The 19,799-nt window shown below is 45.2% G+C and overlaps 1 protein-coding gene across 1 annotated transcript in view; it reads right to left on the reverse strand.

The window, feature by feature from the left end:
- Window positions 1-19,430, reverse strand: part of LOC124035017 (thrombospondin type-1 domain-containing protein 4-like) — a 52,994-nt gene extending 33,564 nt beyond the window's left edge. The window contains exons 1-7 of the mRNA XM_046348413.1: window positions 19,163-19,430; window positions 18,107-18,162; window positions 17,840-17,909; window positions 15,864-16,225; window positions 14,482-15,334; window positions 14,099-14,201; window positions 12,290-12,426 (exon numbers count right to left, since the gene is read on the reverse strand). Of these exons, the coding sequence (XP_046204369.1) occupies window positions 12,290-12,426; window positions 14,099-14,201; window positions 14,482-15,334; window positions 15,864-16,225; window positions 17,840-17,909; window positions 18,107-18,135 (1,554 nt within the window). The 5' untranslated portion in view covers window positions 18,136-18,162; window positions 19,163-19,430. The remainder of the gene's footprint in view (window positions 1-12,289; window positions 12,427-14,098; window positions 14,202-14,481; window positions 15,335-15,863; window positions 16,226-17,839; window positions 17,910-18,106; window positions 18,163-19,162) is intronic.
- Between the last annotated feature and the right edge of the window lie 369 nt (window positions 19,431-19,799).

The following is a 19,799-nucleotide window of genomic DNA, read 5'->3' on the forward strand; positions in this document are numbered from 1 at the left end:
GCTGCTGACTGAATGTAAAGAATAACACTGTATGACTCTATAGGGTCCCCTCATAAATCTGTTCACCTCTCAGGTACAACTACACTATGGCCCATAACCACATACTACCAAAACTATAATATTACTTAGTGAACAACAATCACCACAGGATACCAAAAACCAATTACTAGAGGAGTTCACCAACCTTGGTCAGTCTCCCAGAAAACTAAAAAAAGAGTGTTAGATTTTTTTCTATAGACTCATAACAAAGACTGATGAGAGAGTATTAGTATATAACCAGCCGAGTACTGTACTGTAAAGATACTGTTCCAGTCGAAAGAGACAGTTTAGCACTCGTTTCAACCTGGCAGAGGAAGCAACAGCAGTCAGAGAGTCTTTAACACTCTAACACTCTGGCAGTATTCTGTTCTGCTCCACTACCTGTCCCCAGAGGTGTGTACTATAGTCCAGGTCTATCTTGCACTCATGTATGGCTTGTTCAAGCTCAGTGGAGCTGACAGCTCCCATAGTACAAAGGAGACATATATTTCAGCTGAATACCAGGGGCAGGAAATGAGCATGCAGGTCCGGGGGCAGTGAAGGCCGTAGAGACCAGGGGCTGTTTCACACAGTGGAGAAGCCTGGACAGGCAGCCTGCGTCTCTTTTAGAAAGTCAAGCCAGGACATCAGCAGCTGTCACAGACAGTAAGCAGTCAGCAAATGGATGAGTCCAAATGGTTCAGCCCTTTGGCTGTACATGTAAATTACCGTATTATTTATTTCAAAATTGAATCATGATGGAAATATTAAATGCACATTGTTTTGTACAGTGTACTTACTGTATTTAGAGTAAATAGTCTCACTTTATCTACCAGACAAAGAATCAAACAGGGAAAACATCTGAGACTTCAGAGACACAGAGCTAAAAATGTATTTATTGTATTCAGAGGAAATGAGTCTTCCTAAATGTAAAAGCCAGGAGATGGAGACCGGAACTAACAGAGTGTTGGAAATGCATCAAGTTTGAGTCATATTGAAAGCAGACACTTTCTGTTCACAGCGTGAAGGATTTAACATGCACCTACTCAGAGGGTCAAAGACTCCCCTGTCTCCAGACACATCCTTTATGAGCTCTGTGTTCAACCCCTGAGAACTGGTCAGCAGAAGTCTGACCCACAGATCCAGCCGGCACATTACAGGCCAATCACCCAGTACGAAACAGGTGGACCAGAGAGGCTGAGATGACACACTTAGGGGAGAATCCTAACTTTTGCTTAAATCAAATGTTCACTTAGTCTCCCATTGACATTAATGCATGACTAAAATGTGATTTAAGTGTCTATCATCTCCTTCTCATCCGGCTGGCCTAAACCATATACTGTACAGTAACACCCCTACTTTAACATACAGTGAAAGAACAAGCTACCTGCTGTATTTCACTGATGCACACATGTTGCCTGTCCTACTGGAAATTATTACAGCACATACACTATCTCACCCAATCACTGACTGTTGTTGTTTTGGTAAACAGTGACTGTATTGGAAGGGGGAGTGATTTCACCTCTTTTCTGAGTATATAACCAGCTTCTCAGGCTCCCTCTCAATGCGCTTCATTCTATAACTAGAGGACTCTTGATTTTTATCTTTATCTGCTGTTGTCTAGTACTGTCTTTTTCCGAGCTAGGGCCATCTACTTTAAGTGTGGTCTGTCTTCCCAGTAGCCTACTTGGTGTGTGAACTGCTGACTGCTCATAACTTTCAGATGATTGTTGACGCATCAACCAGGATTAAGGGGCAGGGACATTTGTGGCTGTTGTTGTTTGGATAATCAATGGCTATATTGAAGGGGGAGTAGTTTCTCCTTTCCTAGGCAATCAGCAATTAGTACAGAGAATGTGCTCTTCACCTTTGCAAGGAAATGAGCAATTAGTACTTCCATCCCCCCTGTTTTCTCAGCAGCAGCTGTAAGCGGCGTGTCAGAGGCGGACTCGTTGCCACACTAAAGCTGTCACTGTAACAAAAACGGTTCTGCAGAGTTGTTCTGAGAAAGGAAAGAGAGGGATCCACACCACTAGGCTCACTTGAGTATCTTGCCTTGTTATTTTCAGATGATCTCCTTTTGCTCTTGCTTTGGCAACTATGTGTGTGTTTTCTATACCTGTTAGCTCCTCTCCCTGTAGGCTTTACAGATGCTCCACACCCCTTGACCTCAACCCTTCTAATTTAGTGTATCCTGCACGCACAACCCATGTGGAATTCCTGGTCTTTGGCACCGGCTGTCACCCACCAGATAGCCTTGGAGAGTTCCTCAATGAGCCTGACACCTTGATAAGCTCATTTCCTGAGGATGGTTCACCGCTCTTCATATCTGGTGACTTCAACCTCCCGATGTCTGCCTTTCAATTAATTTATTTCCAACTCTCTTTTCCTCTCCTTGCCTCTTTTGAACTTCCCTTTTTCCAGTCGCCTCCCACTCACAAGGCAGGGAATATGCTTGACCTCATCTTTACTAGTAGGCTGTTCACCTACTAATCTCACTGCAACCCCCCTCCAGGTCTCTGATCACTACTTTGTTTCCTTTTCTGTCTCCCTCTCCTCCAACCCTAGCCACTCAGCCCCTATCCAAATGGTAATATGCCCTCGCAATCTTCACTCTCTCTCTCCCACTATTCTCTCCTCTTCTATTCTATCATCTCTCCCTTCAGCTAATTCCTTCTCCCTCCTGTCTCCTGATTCTGCATATTTGACCGTACTCTCCTCCCTTTCCACATCCTATGACTCGCACTGTCCCCTTTCCTCCCGGCCGGCTCGGTCCTACCCTCCTGTTCCGTGACTCATCGCCAGATTATAGAACAGGGCTGAGCAAAATGGAGGACCTATCATCCTTTCACTTCCTCCTTTCTACCTTCTCTTCCTTTGTATCAGTTGCTAAAGACACTTTCTATCGTTCTAAATTTCAAGCATCTGCCTCTAACCCTAGGAAACTGTTTTCCACCTTCTCATCCCTCCTTAATCCTCCACCACCTCTAGCATGACAAAATTAGCTCCTCATTCTCTTAGCCTACTTAGTCCACTGGTCACACACAGAACTAACCTACGCCTTGACATCTTTCTAATCTCTCTCCAGATTAAATCCTGCAACTAGTAAGGTCCTGCCGCCCGACAACTTTCCCGCTCGAACCGATCCCCTCCTCCTTTCTCCAGACCATCTCTGGAGGCCTTCTCCCATTCCTCACTTCCATCATCAACTCATCCCTCAACTACTGGCTGCATCCTCTCTGACTTCAAAATGGCCCGAGTCGCTCCCATCCTAAAGAAACCAACACTCGACTCGTCTGACATCAAAAACTACAGACCGGTATCCCTTTCTTTTCTTTCCAAAACACTTGGGTGTGCGGTCTCTGACCATCTCTCTCGCTCTCTCAGAACGATCTTCTTGACCCTAACCTGTTGAGGCTTCAAGACGGGTCACTCAACTGAGACTGCTCTTCTCTGTGCCATGGAGGCTCTCCACACTGCCAAAGCTGGCTCTCTCTCCTCTGTTCTCATCCTCCTAGATCTATCTGCTGCCTTTGACACAGTGAACAATCAGATCCTCCTCTCCACCCTCTCAGGGCTGGGCGTCTCAGGCTCTGCACACTCTTGGATTGCATCCTACCTAACAGGTCATTCCTACCAGGTGACGTGGAGAGAATCTGAGTCTGCACCATGTATTGTCACTACTGGTGTCCCCCAGAGCTCGGTTCTAGACCCCTTCCTCTTCTCTCTGTACATCAAGTCACTTGACTCTGTCATATCCTGACATGGTCTCTCCTATCATTGCTATGTGGATGACACTCAATGACTTTTCTCCTTCCCCACTTCTGACACCCAGGTGGAGACACGCAACTCTGCGTGCCTGGCAGATATCTTAGCTTGGATGTCAGCACACCACCTCAAGCTCAACGAGACAGAGCTGCTCTTCCTCCCGGGGAAGGCCTGCCCACTCAAAGTCCTCTTCAATACAGTTGACAACGCCACGGTGTCCCCCTCCCAGAGCGCAAAGAACCTTGGCGTGACCCTGGATGACACTGTGTCGTTCTCTGCAAACATCAAAGCAGTGACTAGTACTTGCAGGTTCATGCTCTAAAACATCCGTAGAGTACGACCCTACCTCATACAGGAAGCAGCGCGGGTCTTAATCCAGGCCATCTGGACTACTGCAACTCGCTGTTGGTTGGTCTCCCCACTTGTGCCATCAAACGCCTGCAACTCATCCAAAACGCTGCATCCCGCCTTCCTAAATACTCCCATATTACCCCACTTCTGGCTTCCAGTCAAAGCTCGCATCCACTAGAAGACAATGGTACTTGCCTACGGAGCAGCAAGAGGATCTGCCTCTTCCTACCTTCAGGCTATGCTCAAACTCTACAACCCAAGCAATCTGTTCTGCCACCTCTGGTCCCTTACGAGAGGGCAGTGCAGCTCCCCCTCAGCCCAGCCCAAGTTCTTCTCTGTCCTGGCACCCCAATGGTGGAACCAGCTTCCCCCTGAAGCTAGGACAGCAGAGTCCCTACCCATCTTCCGAAAACATCTGAAACCCTACCTCTTCAAAGAGTATCTTAAAGAATTCCACAGTACCCCCACTCGCACCCATCCTCAATTTTTGTAAATAATATATATATATATATATATATATATTTTGTAAATATATATATATTTACAAATTTAAAAAGCCTTTTGTGAACTAATACTCGCACATGACATTTTTCCCCCCTTACTAGCTCTGACTTTGCCGATAGCTACTTTATTGAGGAAATATGTAGTTACTATGACTGAAATGTGGTTGTCCCACCTAGCTATCTTAAGATGAATGCACAAAGTGGATTAAAGCATCTGCTAAATGACTCAAATGTAAATGTAAGACCAGGCACTTTTGACTAAAGTGCCTCTTCATACCCAGAAAATGATGGATAACATGCTGGGGCCTGGAGCTGGGGCCTGTCGTGAGAGAGACAGGGTTGTGATCTCCTCACCAGTCTGTGCCAGCCGTATTTCAGAACCTCTCATCCCCATTTTAACAAGTCAGTCGCTCCCCGCGCGGGCAATGCCTAAAACAGATGCAGCTGTCTCTTGGTCGGTGGAGGGGTTTTGCAGGGAGCGATGGGAGACTTGGCTGTGTTAGGGTGAGCCTGGCAGAGAGGGATGCAGTGGGATGCAGGCCAGCCACAGGCCGGTGGAGAGGAGAGGGAGCCATTGCAACGTCCAGGCAGCCAGGCAGTCAAGCTCCTGACCCAGGACCCAGGGCAGGGCGGACCCATAGACTCACACAGACACACAATCTGACCTCAAACACATAATGAAAGTGAGATATGGAACAGAGACAGAGCACTGGCAAAGACACCAGTGGAGGAGCTGACTTCGACCGCCAAGACAAGGCTCTGGGGAAGAGACCGCTGAATTACAGTAGTAGGAGTCTATGGTTTTACCCTGTCAGAACTGGGACCTTTGTTAGCATACATGTTGAAACCACACTATTTTCAGCCTTTAAGAGGTCATTTTACCCTTATACTCTTGTTGTTTGAAGCCATATGAAACCATATGGTACTATTGAATACATTCACAGGGAAATGTTTCTTTAACTGGTGTGAAGAAAGTTTAAAGGAAGGAACAGGATGGCCATCTGTTATGTAAAGGGTATAGGGCCTAGGCTTGACCAACAGTGGATGTTGAAGATTTTTTTTGGGGGGGGGTTCATTAAGTTACTGTTACGGTAGATGTGGTAAAATACAGTATATGTGGTAAAAGCTTTATCTCCTAATTATCCACAGAGCACTCAGAACACACCCTCCAGCTATTGAGGTGGATCTTCAGCCCCACCATCACCCGCCAGCAGAAAAGTGTGTGGTCAGAGATTGCCCTTCAAAAATACACACACCCTTCTCAAGTGCCTATCCTTGTCATGTAAAAGAGAAAGAGCAGGTCAATGGAATTCCAGCCATAAAAGCAGCTTTATTTTAGCATCCATCTGAAATGTGTAACCACATTCTATGGCTCAAATCTGGGTTTTCCTTCTTTCAGCGTAAAACCTGGATCGTGTATGAGGCGCACCGTATTCAGTGACAAGGTCCAAGAATTCACATTAAGCTCATGATTCATAGGTAGGGCTCAGTCTTTCCACTGTTAAGAGACAAAGGGGTATCCTAAAGAGACCTTGTTTAGCCTCTATACATCGGTCAAACACAGTTTACAGTGCACACTACATTAATACGGTTGTACTCACTCTCATGATGAAGGCTCTTTATGAAGACAAACATCTGTTAACAAGTAGAGATATCCTGACTATAATATATGTAAGAATATGTAACAGTCCTCTACAGAGGACAGGCTTTTCCTCTTTGTGTTATACAGAGGGGAGAAACAGCACCTGAAATAACACATTTCTTGGTAGGTAGAGTCAGTAGCACATTGCACTGAGGATCAGGACAAGTTCAAACAGTTCCCACCAAATTGTTCTGTTTCAGGGAAAATACAGGAAGCCGTAGAAGAAGCCGTAGAAGAAGCCATAGAAGAAGCCGTAGAAGAAGCCGTAGAAGAAGCCGTAGAAGAAGCCGTAGAAGAAGCCGTAGAAGAAGCCGTAGAAGAAGCCGTAGAAGAAGCCGTAGAAGAAGCCGTAGAAGAAGCCGTAGAAGAAGCCTTAGAAGAAGCCATAGAAGAAGCCATAGAAGAAGCCACACAGTTTTCCAGCTGCCATCTTTAGTAGTAATGCTGATCAAAAGACTGATCCAACTCATTCTCTCTGTTCTTTTCTTACTCTTTGCTTCCTCATATCAAAGACCTCAAATAACACATTTGTCACTTTACAATACCTATAGATATATCCTACACCCTATGTAAGATTTTTATCACATCAACTCAACCAGAGTAGATAGTAGCGTATGGGTACCGTGTCCAGTAGCAAAAAGCCATTAGACAAGAAGGGTGGATTTGAGGGTGTCCCATGGATCTGAGTGAGATGTGTGTGAGCCCTGTGGAATTTAAGGCATCCCATGGAAAGCATCAACTAAAGCACCTGTGTAGAGAGAAGAACTTAGCAGTGTTCTCAGTCTAAAGTAATTTACTGTGGGCTCCAAAATTACTGGCACCCCTGACTGGCAATACACAAACAATACTTACAAAAATATAAACATTATAATTATAGAGATAAACTCAAAATATGTGAGAAATACTGTACTTAATTAATGTTTCAATGGAACCAAACATAATCATACAACTATTTAATACAAAATACATTTCACCAAAATCAAACTTTCAAAATTATTGGCACTCCTCATTTAGTACTCTGGCAAGGATAACAGCCTGGTCTTTTCCTGTAATGTTTGACAAGGTTAAGGAACACATTTGGAGGGATTTTGGACCATTCCTCTATGCAGATCCTTTCAAGATCCTTCACATTCTCGGCTTTGCGCTTATCAACTGTTTTTTTCAACTCAGCCCACAGGTTTTCCATTGGATTGAGGTCCGGCGACTGAGATGGTCATGGCAGAACATTGATGTTGTTGTCACAGAACCATTTCTGTGTGGATCTTGATTTTGTTGTTTTTGGAAAGTCCACCTACGGCCAAGTCCCAGCCTTCTGGCAGAGGCAACCAGATTGTCAGCCAAAATTGCCTGATACTTGGTGGAATTCATTATGCCATCAGTCTTAACCAGTGCTCCTGGACCTCTGTAATTAAAACAGCCACAAAACATCACTGACCCACCACCATATTTCACCGTGGGTATGAGGTGCCTCTCCTTGTATGCATCCCTGTTTCGACGCCAAACATGCCGATGCTGTATCTCACCAAAATGTTACATTTTGGTCTCATCTGACCAGAGCACCTTCTTCCAGTCATATTTTAAATGATGTTTGGTAAACTCCAAGCGCTTGCGTCTGTGTCTTGGGGTCAGAAAGGGCTTTCTTCTGGCAACCCTTCCAAAGAGCCTGTGGTTGTGGAGGTGGAGTCTGATGGTGCTTTTTGAAACCTGGTGACCCAAGACGCCACCAAGGCCTGCAATTCTTTCACAGTGATTCTTGGGGATTTTGTTGCTTCTCTCACCATCCTCCTCCCTATCCTGGGGGGCAAAATCCATTTGCGTCCTCTACCCGTGAGGTTTTCAACTGTTCCGTATCTTTTGAATGTTATAATAATTGCCCTGACAGTGCTCAGTGGTATATTCAATCGTTTGTGGATGTTCTTGTAGCCATTACCAGATTTATGAAGGTCTACAACTGTCACGCCCTGGCCATAGAGTGGCTTTTATTCTCTATTTTGGTTAGGCCAGGGTGTGACTAGGGTGGGCATTGTAGTTTCTTTATTTCTATGTTTTCTGTTTCTTTGTTATGGCCGGGTGTGGTTCTCAATCAGGGACAGCTGTCTATCGTTGTCTCTGATTGGGAATCATATTTAGGCAGCCTGTTTTTCCACCTTAGTTGTGGGTAGTTGACTTTGTTAGTGGCCTGTATTGCCCTAGTAAGTGTCGGTTTTGGTATTACTTGTTTTTGTTGGTGACATTTATAACATTAAAAAGAAATGTACGCTCACCATGCTGCACCTTGGTCCGGTCATTTCCCTGACGACGTTCGGGATAACAACCATCTGTCTCTTTTGAACTGCCAGTTATTTTGTTTCCTTCATGGTGTTGGATGACAAAGGATATTGCATTATATTAAGTAGCATTGTTTAATATAATGTTTACATACCCTACATTAGTCATCTCTACTCATCTACCCTAGTGAAACAGGAAGTGAAGTAATGGCTCAATATAGTTCCTTAAGACTTAAATAAGAGGAATTTAATTCCTGGTTAAATTTTGGTAGATGTGATTTATTTTGTGAAACCTTGATTTGGAGGACATAGATTTTTTATTAAATCAATAAATGATTTTGGTGGGTTCCATTGAAACATTAATAAAGTACAGTATATCTCATTTGTATTTGAAGTTTATCGCTATAATGACATTGTTTATATATATTTTTTAAGTATTGTTTGTGCATTGCCAATCAGGGTTGCCAGTAATTTTGGAGCTCACTGTATGTAATACATCTATTGCATTTAGCAAAGCCTTTTATCCAAAGCGACATACAATGTTATGTATGGGTGGCCCCGGGAATCAAACCCTGGCGCCATGCTCTACCAACTGAGCTAACAGGACTGTAACAGGACTGTGGTAGTAGAATATGGTTTACTACTCTCTCACTGACAGAGATAGACACCTCTCTAGCTCTGAGAATACCTCCATGCCGGATGGTTCTAGTGCTGCTATGAAATCTGGCACCATTCTGTCAAATTTCTTACGAGCCTTAGGAGATTACAGTGGGCCACACGCCAAGAGTCATTCAATGTCATTCATTTCACCGTTTATGTTGAGCTATCTAATCAAGTGTGTAGTGCAATTCCACAGTTATGTTGAGCTTTTCAACTAAGAGTGCATTGCATATAACCCAGTTCCACAGCCCTGAGGCGGCTCATTGGAGCCAAGGCATCACAGCTGTAGGAAGACCAATCTTAATACAAAGCAACTCTGAGCACAAAGAGACTACAGAACAGACCAAGTGTTTAGCCAGCTAAGCTCTCTTACATTCAGCATGCAGCCTGCCTGTCTCACAGTAAGCACAGGGACTTAATAGGAACCAATACAAGCAGGCTTTACTGGCATTTTTTAACCGATGACTACTGGATATCTGCCAAATCCTTTTTATACTATCTAGGGCCATTTTGAAGAAAGAAGATGTTCCGTTTTTCTGACATTCTCTAATAGTCTGATTCTCAACTCACTGCCTGACTAACAGTATGAGCTCTGAGACATGGACCTAAAGGAAATGTCACCGTGTTTACTGAGCTATAAAGTCTGACTGATATATCATCAAAGTGGGTCAGGAACATGAGCAAGAGGCATGCAGGGACACCTTAGGTCAGAGGTCAGATTGAGAGCTAGGTTGTTTATCATATTGGTCCGGGATGGACCACACAAAAGGCATGTGTTTAGCCAGACTAATAGAAAGAGTAGAGGATCAATATTTATTTATTCAACCTGTATTTAGCCAGGTAAATTATTGAGAACAAATGATCTACTGCAATAATACAGGGATTGTCACTGAGCCTAATTTAGGTCAAACCTGTCTGTGTCTGCAGTGTGTATTTAGGACTGTAGAGCTATAGGGGTATGAGTGGGCAGGATGCCAAGCTCTCCAGGATCTGCAGTGGGAAACTCTACTTATCTATTGTGTGTGTGGTACACATAAATAAACACACATACTCCTGCATTACTCGCTCCAGCACAACCTCTCATCACATTTGAAAATCACCCCCATCCGCACACACACACATACACACTCACACACACCCTGAGCTTATAAAACACAGCAACACAGAGTTCAGACAAGGCAGAAACAGATCTGGGCTCTACTCTATGCAACATGTCTATAGGATAAATCTGATTGAACTCAAAGAGAATGCAGCCATAAGCCTCTGCAGACACATTGTGAAATAACAGAGTCAAAGTTTAACCATACAAAGTAAAGAGATGCCTGCTGCAAACTGACTCCAGCTCCACACAGAGGGCAGAATAAACAGAGCCTTTGGTTACAGCTACAGTAGGAGATGTGATTTTATTGTACGCAAGCAAAAAGGGCCAAGGCAGGAAAAGCAGATGTTTCAGTGTCTATGTCATCAGTCTACTTTGGTCTCCTCAATATAATTTATGACAGCATCTCACTGCTACTATGGGATGTGCTCTGACCTGTTGAATATATTCCCTAGGTGAGTATACACAGAAATCAGGCCTCAATACGTTCCCTAGTAGTACAGAATGGTCCCTGGTTGGTTTAGCTCACAATGTGTAGCAGATGGTGAAGTTACTGTCGGAAATACTAAAGCACTGTCGGAAATGCCTAGGCTTTCTGGGTAAGTGGTGTTGACGTTGGCGTCGGTTCAAATCCAGGGTCCGCCTTGGACAGAGATGGACAGTGTTATACACAAGTAAACCTACTGGGAAACTCACTGCAGGGTATCAGAGAAAGAGAGCCAAAAAGGACCCAGACACATAGAGTACAGTACACACTGCAGTTCATACCACACCCACAGACCACAGCAGTATAAGCTAGAGTACAGTCCAATACAGTAGAGTACAGTACACACTGCAGTTCATACCACACCCACAGACCACAGCAGTATAAGCTACAGTAGAGTACAGTCCAATACAGTTAGAGTACAGTAGAGCAGTCCAGTCCAGAAAGTCTAGTCCAGACTACTGTCCATACCACAACAGTGTAAGTTTCAGTACAGTTCAGTGCAGTACAGTATAGTAGAGTACAGTACAGTGCACACTGCAGTCCATACCACACCCACAGACCAGCTGCATGAATACTGAGTGAGATCCCACCCCGGCCACATAAAAGCAGACCACTCCCTCCATGGGGTCAGCTAGTCACCACACTGCCCAGAGATCTATCGGCTGGAGGGCTAGAGGTCTGGTGAGAACACTGGCCCCTGTGATAAATCACAATTTCACTGGTATTAAAAGTGGAAATTACTTAAAGCTAATATGAGATCAGAGGGACTCTTTATCTTGATTAAATCTTAATATAGTAAAGATCTCCATGGGGGAAAAAATGTGGTTGAGAGCGCAGCAAATTGGGTTGAAGGGAGACTCAGAGGCAAGCACAAGTTCCTAGAGCGCAACTTGGAAAGGGTTCACTCAGAATTATGGCTTAAAATCATATTGGAAAAACATCTCTAAGAGTTCAATCCTGATGAAATAAGAAGTAAAACGTATCCAGCTGCACACTGGACACAGCCAGTCAATAGCACAGGTTTACACAGGGACTGTTGTCTTTCCAAGTTCTGGCCACAGGTGTGTTTTAGAGATGTATATAAAAAATCAAGTCAAAGGAACAAATATGTCCATCATGATCCTTCATTGAGATCCCAGATCCTGGACTCAGAACCCAATCACCCCAAACTGACCTCTGTTTCACTCCTTATGGACGGATAACAGTGTTATACTCTGCTGCCCTCTGCTGGTTATATATAATAGATTAAATGTCTTTAATAAAATGTGCTGTCATCTTGCATTTGGATGCAGTTGATCTTGAGAACTCTTTTGGGGCCGTGTTTTCTCGTGTATGAAGGTTTGTGTGGAATGATGTCAACATTTCATCTCAATGAATTAAGCTTTTCTTTCCTCTGATTCCATCCATCCTGTCACTGTTCTGTTCTATTCCGAGTGGTTTGGCAGGAATACACAGGCCTGGCCAGGCCACTGGTAAATGAGTTAAGTGTCCTACCTGACACCTCCCTGCCACACAGATGGAAGTCTCGTTCTGGCCGCACGGCGTCCCATCGATGACCCTATCCGATTGACGCACATAGAAGCGGAAACCGATCGCACGACAGTTGAGCTCACAACGCTGGTCCCCTGAAACTGTGACAGAGGAGACACAAAAATGAATGATTTGATATGATTTATGAGTACAAAACATGATCTCTCTCTGGTAGGGTGCCTGGCAGGGCTGTAAATGTACATTGTTCAATGTAGGTGGACAAGCTGGGTAGACTGCTGCATTAGAATTGTGATCTAGTGCAGTAATTGGTGAAGAGATGCAGAGTTGTTGTTTTCTTCCATTGAGCCATGCTGCCATCTAGCAACTGATGGACTAAATACTGGCACGTCCTCACAATTATCCTGTGATTACAAGTGATGAGTAAATCAATGTCTGCAGTGTGCCTTCTACAGTAATGCTGTGTTGTGAAAGGTAATGCCAAGCAACGAGGGATTCAAGGAAAGCTAACCAAATTCCGAATAAATCCAAGGGATCAAGGGAAGTTAACAGGTTGTTTGCTCCTCTCTGGTGATCCATTAGTGGTCATTAGAACCACAGATCTCTGGGTGGTGTCTCTTGTGTGGGAGGGAGGCAGATGCCCTCCAGGCCTGGAAACCACTGGGAGTTGGCAGGCAGTGGGGTGAATGTAACGTCAGGTTTGTAATCCACCTGCACTTGGACTTCACTCAGATGTTTTGTCCATTAGCTCATGAGGTGACAAAGACAGCTATTGCTAAAAGTGTTGTAATTGCATGTTCATGTGTTTGACATTTTATTTTTTTATTTCACCTTTATTTAACCAGGTAGGCTAGTTGAGAACAAGTTCTCATTTGCAACTGCGACCTGGCCAAGATAAAGCATAGCAGTGTGAACAGACAACACAGAGTTACACATGGAGTAAACAATTAACAAGTCAATAACATAGTAGAAAGAAAAAGGGGAGTCTATATACATTGTGTGCAAAAGGCATGAGGAGGTAGGCGAATAATGACAATTTTGCAGATTAACACTGGAGTGATAAATGATCAGATGGTCATGTACAGGTAGAGATATTGGTGTGCAAAAGAGCAGAAAAGTAAATAAATAAAAACAGTATGGGGATGAGGTAGGTAAAAATGGGTGGGCTGTTTACCGATAGACTATGTACAGCTGCAGCGATCGGTTAGCTGCTCAGATAGCTGATGTTTGAAGTTGGTGAGGGAGATAAAAGTCTCCAACTTCAGCGATTTTTGCAATTCGTTCCAGTCACAGGCAGCAGAGAACTGGAACGAAAGGCGGCCAAATGAGGTGTTGGCTTTAGGGATGATCAGTGAGATACACCTGCAGGAGCGCGTGCTACGGATGGGTGTTGCCATCGTGACCAGTGAACTGAGATAAGGCGGAGCTTTACCTAGCATGGACTTGTAGATGACCTGGAGCCAGATAGGTATCAAGCAAACTTGACCTGTCCTCATCAACTAAAGTGAAGTCGTTTGAGCTTTATTCAAGTCATACTTCTGCAGTAAATACCATTCACTCCAACAGAGAGAAGAAAAACATCAAATGTTAATCAGTATCCTAAAAGTAATTGTCTATCCTTGAGGTGTTTTGACTGTTGCTTGGATACTTAAGACACCTAGATCTCTAAACAGCTAAACAACATCTGGCAGCTCAGGACATTCATCAAAATGGCAGAGACAGGTGACATACTTTGGTGCTTACATCACCTCACACCTTGGATAATATTGTCCAACACCAAGGCAATATGAAAAACATGACGAAACCCTCCCATACCTTCATTGAAAGGCTCCCACTCGTACAGTCGACCCATGAAGGGATAGCTGTTGTAGGAAGAACACTGCACCGCTCTGATGTGTCTGCTGGCTGGAGGACAGGCCTGGACAGACATATAGACAGATAGAGAGTGAATATGTGTCCCCTGGCCTACTAAGTCCAGAAATGGCCACATTCTCCCCCAAGGTAAATTCCAGTCTTTACAATCGCAGCCCAGCATTGTCAACCATCGCAACATCTCCACTATATCTGTCTTATCAGACCTCATCTTCCTTAATAACCTCCATGCTTTACCCTTCATGATTGATTTAGCTGTTTAGCTGTGGGTTACAGTGAGGGATTCATTCATAAATGATCATAAGTAATGGCTGAACCGTTCTTACATCGGTGTTGCAAATCTTGTACTGGTTGTGCTCTCCCACACAGGAGGAGGTGGGCAGTGGGTTGTAGGGCCGTCCAAAGGGTTGCTGAGCCGCTGAGGCCTGGCTGGATGAGTGCTGCTGCTCCTGCCTAGGTTGGTGCCTCTGGCTGGGCTGGTAGAGTGAGGAGGACCAGGGTGGGTTAGAATTGGGCTGGGGGGCTGGGTTGGGGTTAGAGTCAGGGTTAGACCTGGGCTGGGAGGCTGGGTTGGGGTTAGAGTTAGGGTTAGCCCTGGGCTGGGAGGCTGGATTAGGGTTAGACCTATGCTGGGGGGCTGGGTTAGGGTTAGAGTTAGGGTTAGCCCTGGGCTGGAAGGCTGGATTAGGGTTAGCCCTGGGCTGGGGGGCTGGTTTGGGGTTAGAGTTAGGGTTAGCCCTGGGCTGGGAGGCTGGATTAGGGTTAGCCCTGGGAGGGGAGGCTGGGTTAGGGTTAGACTTGGGCTGGGAGGCTGGGTTAGGGTTAGAGTTAGAGTTATGGTCAGCCCTGGGAGGGGTGGCTGGGTTCGGGTTAGACCTGGGAAGGGAGGCTGGGTTAGGGTTAGACCTGGGTTGGGGGGCTGGGGGCTGGTGATGGACTGGGCTGTAGCTGTGGAGATGGGGGTTGTTGTAGGGCGGCCGGTAGGGGTTAGGCCTGTGGCCTCCGTGCCTGGTGGCTGACGGGCTGGGGTCAGAGAGTGGGGAGCGTCTCTGTCTGTGGGAGAGACCAGTCCCTGTCTCTATCCCAGACCTCTGGCCTGTGTCTGTCTGGAGAGACACAACGTAAGGCATCCTCCCATAGCCATACTTCCCTGGAATGATGGGACTGTCACTGCCCCTCCTGAAAACACACACACACACACACACACACACACACACACACATACACACGGGTAAAGAAAATTGTCTGTGCTAAATAACCTCCACTTACGGCACTTGTTTACATTCAAAATGTGTTGACTGGACTATCAAAGACTGTCAAACAAAATGTCAAAGATACACAGCTGATGGAAGCAGATGGATATTACTATCAGCAAACAAGCGCCGAGCAGAGTGCGCTTTGTCTGGAGACTTGGATTCCTAAGTCAACAACCCCCCATTACTCAACTGTCAGCTCTATTTATTTAAAAGCTTTTTAACTCGAGCTCACAGGAAGGAGGCCAGAAACCCGCCAAGCACAAGCCGAGCCATTGACTCCATCCATAAAAGAATAGCTTTACACTGGAGGGGAGTCCAATGGACCATGGGGTGAGCTGGAGCTCCACAGGGACACTTTTAGACTGGGCTGCTCAACATGCAGGGCTTTAAACACAGGTCAGACTGAAAGACAGAGACAGGCCCCTGTCTGTATGGTGTGATAGATACTGTACCTGCGTCCAGCATTGGCCTCTCTGTCTCTCTGCTGGTCCCTCAGCTCTCCTTGGCTGGCCAAGCTGGTGTTGCTGTTGGACGGTGGGGGTCTCCCAGGGTTGGTGCGGTGCAGTGGGACAGTGGGTCTTAGGGCAGACACTACATGGCCTGGGTTCTGGTTGGGGTGGTGGCCATCCGGCCTGGAGGGGTGGGCAACAGCACCCATGGAGGGGGTGTGGGAGGGTAGGCAGGGTCGGTTCTGTTCCTGAACCCCTCCCCCACAGGAGCGGGAGCAGGAGGACCAAGGCCCCCAGGAGCCCCAGGAGCCTGGGGCCCCACCCTGCACTCCTCCAGCCTCCTGCTGCTCTGCCCTTTGAGGAACCTGCAGGAACATCCTGAGTTAAAGCCCTACACCACCCACAGCATGGATAGCATGAAACAGATACCACTTAAGAGCAGAGTAGAGAAGAAAAAGAATTAAAAAAAGAATAACATCATTATTCATGAAAGACTTGAAGCCAATGAGATAATGACCTCATGTCATCAACAACGGTTTTCTTTCTCCCTCGCTGTGTATGAGATTAGCTTCTGTTCATGTCGGATAAAAGCCAGATTTGTCTGATTAGAGGTTGTCTGTTACTCTCCCATCCCCTACTGACTACCTGCATATCCCTCTGTTGACTCTAGCCCTCTGTGTAAAGCTGCCAGAGACGTATTAGCGCCTTAGTGGCTATCACTGCACTCTCTGTCTCAGGACCCTGCGCCAACCAACCCTGCCCTACACCAGCCAGCTTTGCCTGAGGAGCCGCAAAGAAGGAAATCCAGCTCTTTAAGAGCCACTTTGTCTACATTCATCCTGTCCTCTGTGAGCTTACACATGCACATGGTAAAAGCTCAGCCTCCCTTTGGCGTTGAGAAGACTGTAAGAGAATACCCAAACGGTAGGGATAGTAGGGAGAGTTGGCAGATAGCTATCCTTCTGTCAGTCACCGACATGGGGCTATTCAGAGATCACTCAGACCATGGCTTCCTCCTCGCTGCAGCCTTTGTAACTCTACTCCACTGTCATCTCCAGGGTCAGCCATGGGTCAAACAGCTGGACTCCTGGAAACGCAAAGGGCCAACAGAGACAAACTCTCTCCCAGAGAGGAATGCCCCATCCGACAGTTAGCCTGTCCATCAACACTCTCCACAAAGTACAGTTATAAATATTGGTCCATCATTCATTTTCTCTCTCTCTCTCTCTCTCTCTCTCTCTCTCTCTCTCTCTCTCTCTCTCTCTCTCTCTCTCTCTCTCTCTCTCTCTCTCTCTCTCTCTCTCTCTCTCTCTCTCTCTCTCTCTCTCTCTCTCTCTCTCTCTCTCTCTCTCTCTCTCTCTCTCTCTCTCTCTCTCTCTCTCTCTCTCTCTCTCTCCTCTCTCTCTCTCTCTCTCTCTCCCAAGCCACTCTTAATTTCTCATAGCACTGAGGTTGAAGGGGATGTATTGCTAACTGTTGGCTTGATCCTCTACATATTTTCACCACTGCTCTCCTGTGAGTGAACAGATTTACACCCGGATCGGATTCCCCTGGGGGGGGCATCCTTCCTCAATGACTGATTGCATGTTTAAATGGCCCGAGATAGACTAGTGTTGTATTTAATGGCTTTGTGGTTGAACAATATCATCACGGCAGCAGACACTATAAACTTCCCCTGTACAGTTGAAAGGATATGCATCCTCTGTGAACTGGAGGGTGTTAATTGGCTACAGTTACGATCGGAAGACAAGATCATGCCTTCTTTGGCAGTTCAGATTCCGTGAGTCTGTGCCAACTGGCGTGAGATGATGATAAAGGCGAGTGAAAAATCGATTCTCAGGCTGCAAACACATGAGGGAGGTCTATCGTCCTGTGCTTGGGGATGTCAAACAGACCACACACATGTTAAAACTCCACCCAGCACAACCCCCTCCCTGCTCCCCTTCTCCCGTCTGCTGACCCCCAGCCACTCTACTGACCTTCCTGTGGTCTATAGTGAGTTGGCAATCCAGGGGATTTGGCCTGAGCAGCAGCAGAAGCATGGAAACTCTGTGTGTGACAGATAGCATACTGAGCTATAATACATTTAACAGCTTTTTTACAGAGAAAACGTATTATAATCTAAAATGGAGACAATTAAAACAAAACGATTAAATTGAGTCATGCATAGTGCATGATCAGCAGCTGCAGTGTGATACAACATGTTTAAGATGAGTCTGTTCAGTGTACACCAAGTGATATCTCACCTCAGAATCCAGATACAAAGTCCCCTCATATCTCCTAGTTTTGGGGGCTACAGTACCTAAAAAAAGTATATGTTGTATTTGCAGACATAATGACATTAATAACACAGCAATAAAGCAGTAATATCATATTTAATACAACACTTTCTCCTCAAGACCACATAGACTCAGGGGAACATGGCTTCTGCCCACTTGACCATGTGTGTTGACCCTTGACCCTTACCCTGGTCCTAATGATGGGCCTCCCACTGAAACAGGACTCCATTTTCAGATGGCTGGACTGCAGGGACACTTTTATCACTGTGCATGTTGTAAAAACTCATCTGTGATGTATCCCTCAAAATAAACCACACTTGGTATGATGAATGTGGGGGTTTAAAGATCCAACTTAAAGATTGTTGTTTTGTTTGTCTCACACTGGTGCAATTCCACTCCATGTGAGGTTTGGAAAGTTCCATTGTCATTAAATAAATAATATTCACAATATCTATTTACTTTATTTTCACAAAAGCCTAGAATTTAATTTATCCAAAAACATGTAGGCTATGCCTATTACTTCAAACGTCTTTAAAACGTATTATGAGGCTGGGCTATTACAAATATGATTTAGTTATGGTAAACACCATCACAATTGCAGGCATGTATATATCTGTGCTATCAACAAATAGAAAGCTGGCTGCACCCTGCGCAAAAAGATCGACATTCTGTCAAACACGACAGGGACCGGACAGGAGGCTCTCGTCCAGGCTGAGGGGTTTTGATTTAAAGTGTGAGCGCGCAGTAGCGAGCCATTAAATTACACTTTCAAAATATGAAATCCTTAGCGATTTAATAGAAACATAGCATGTAGGCTACCATTTGAATTTTCTTTGAAAGAAATTAGTCGACAAAACAAAAACACTATAAGGATAATTATGGATAAATTACTAACATGTCAATAATTTAATCAATTGCATTATAATGTTTCCTTGTGTATTATATGATTACGATTAGGCTATTATGATTATTATTAGGCCTATATTATTAGAATTTCATAAAACGTAAATGGTCTGTTCCTACCTTGGATGACTGTGTTTGTGTTTGCTACCTTGTTGCTTTCTCCAGTGCAGTATTGCTGCTTCTCAATGGTAAATTGTGGCGCCAGTTATCCTCATAATCCAAGCTATCGACAGAGTTCAATCCAGGTGTAAAAAAGTTACTACAACCGAATCAATTAATCCATTTTAAAACCGCTCCAAATATCCAAACGTTCTGTAAACGTGCTGGTCACTGGTCAACATGATATTATTCCGTTCATTTTCACTCTCTCTCTCTCTCTCTCTCTCTCTCTCTCTCTCTCTCTCTCTCTCTCTCTCTCTCTCTCTCTCTCTCTCTCTCTCTCTCTCTCTCTCTCTCTCACGCACGCTCTCTGTATCCCTGGCGTCCTGAAACACAATTCTACTTAGAGAGAGAATGAAAGTCATGGGAACGACAGAGAAGAAAACAACTTGTTGCGCCCCCTGCTGCCTCTCTTACTCTCTCTACTGTATAAATTGAGTGTACAAAACTCCCCGCATGGTGTGGGCATGGACTCTACAAGGTGTTGAAGGCTTTCCACAGGGATGCTGGCCCATGTTGACTCCAATGCTTCCCACAGTTGTCAAGTTGGCTGGATGTTCTTTTGGTGGTGGACCATTCTTGATACACACAGGAAACT

Source organism: Oncorhynchus gorbuscha, linkage group LG05 (assembly GCF_021184085.1).
Source record: "Oncorhynchus gorbuscha isolate QuinsamMale2020 ecotype Even-year linkage group LG05, OgorEven_v1.0, whole genome shotgun sequence".
In the NCBI taxonomy this organism is placed as follows: Eukaryota; Metazoa; Chordata; class Actinopteri; order Salmoniformes; family Salmonidae; genus Oncorhynchus; species Oncorhynchus gorbuscha.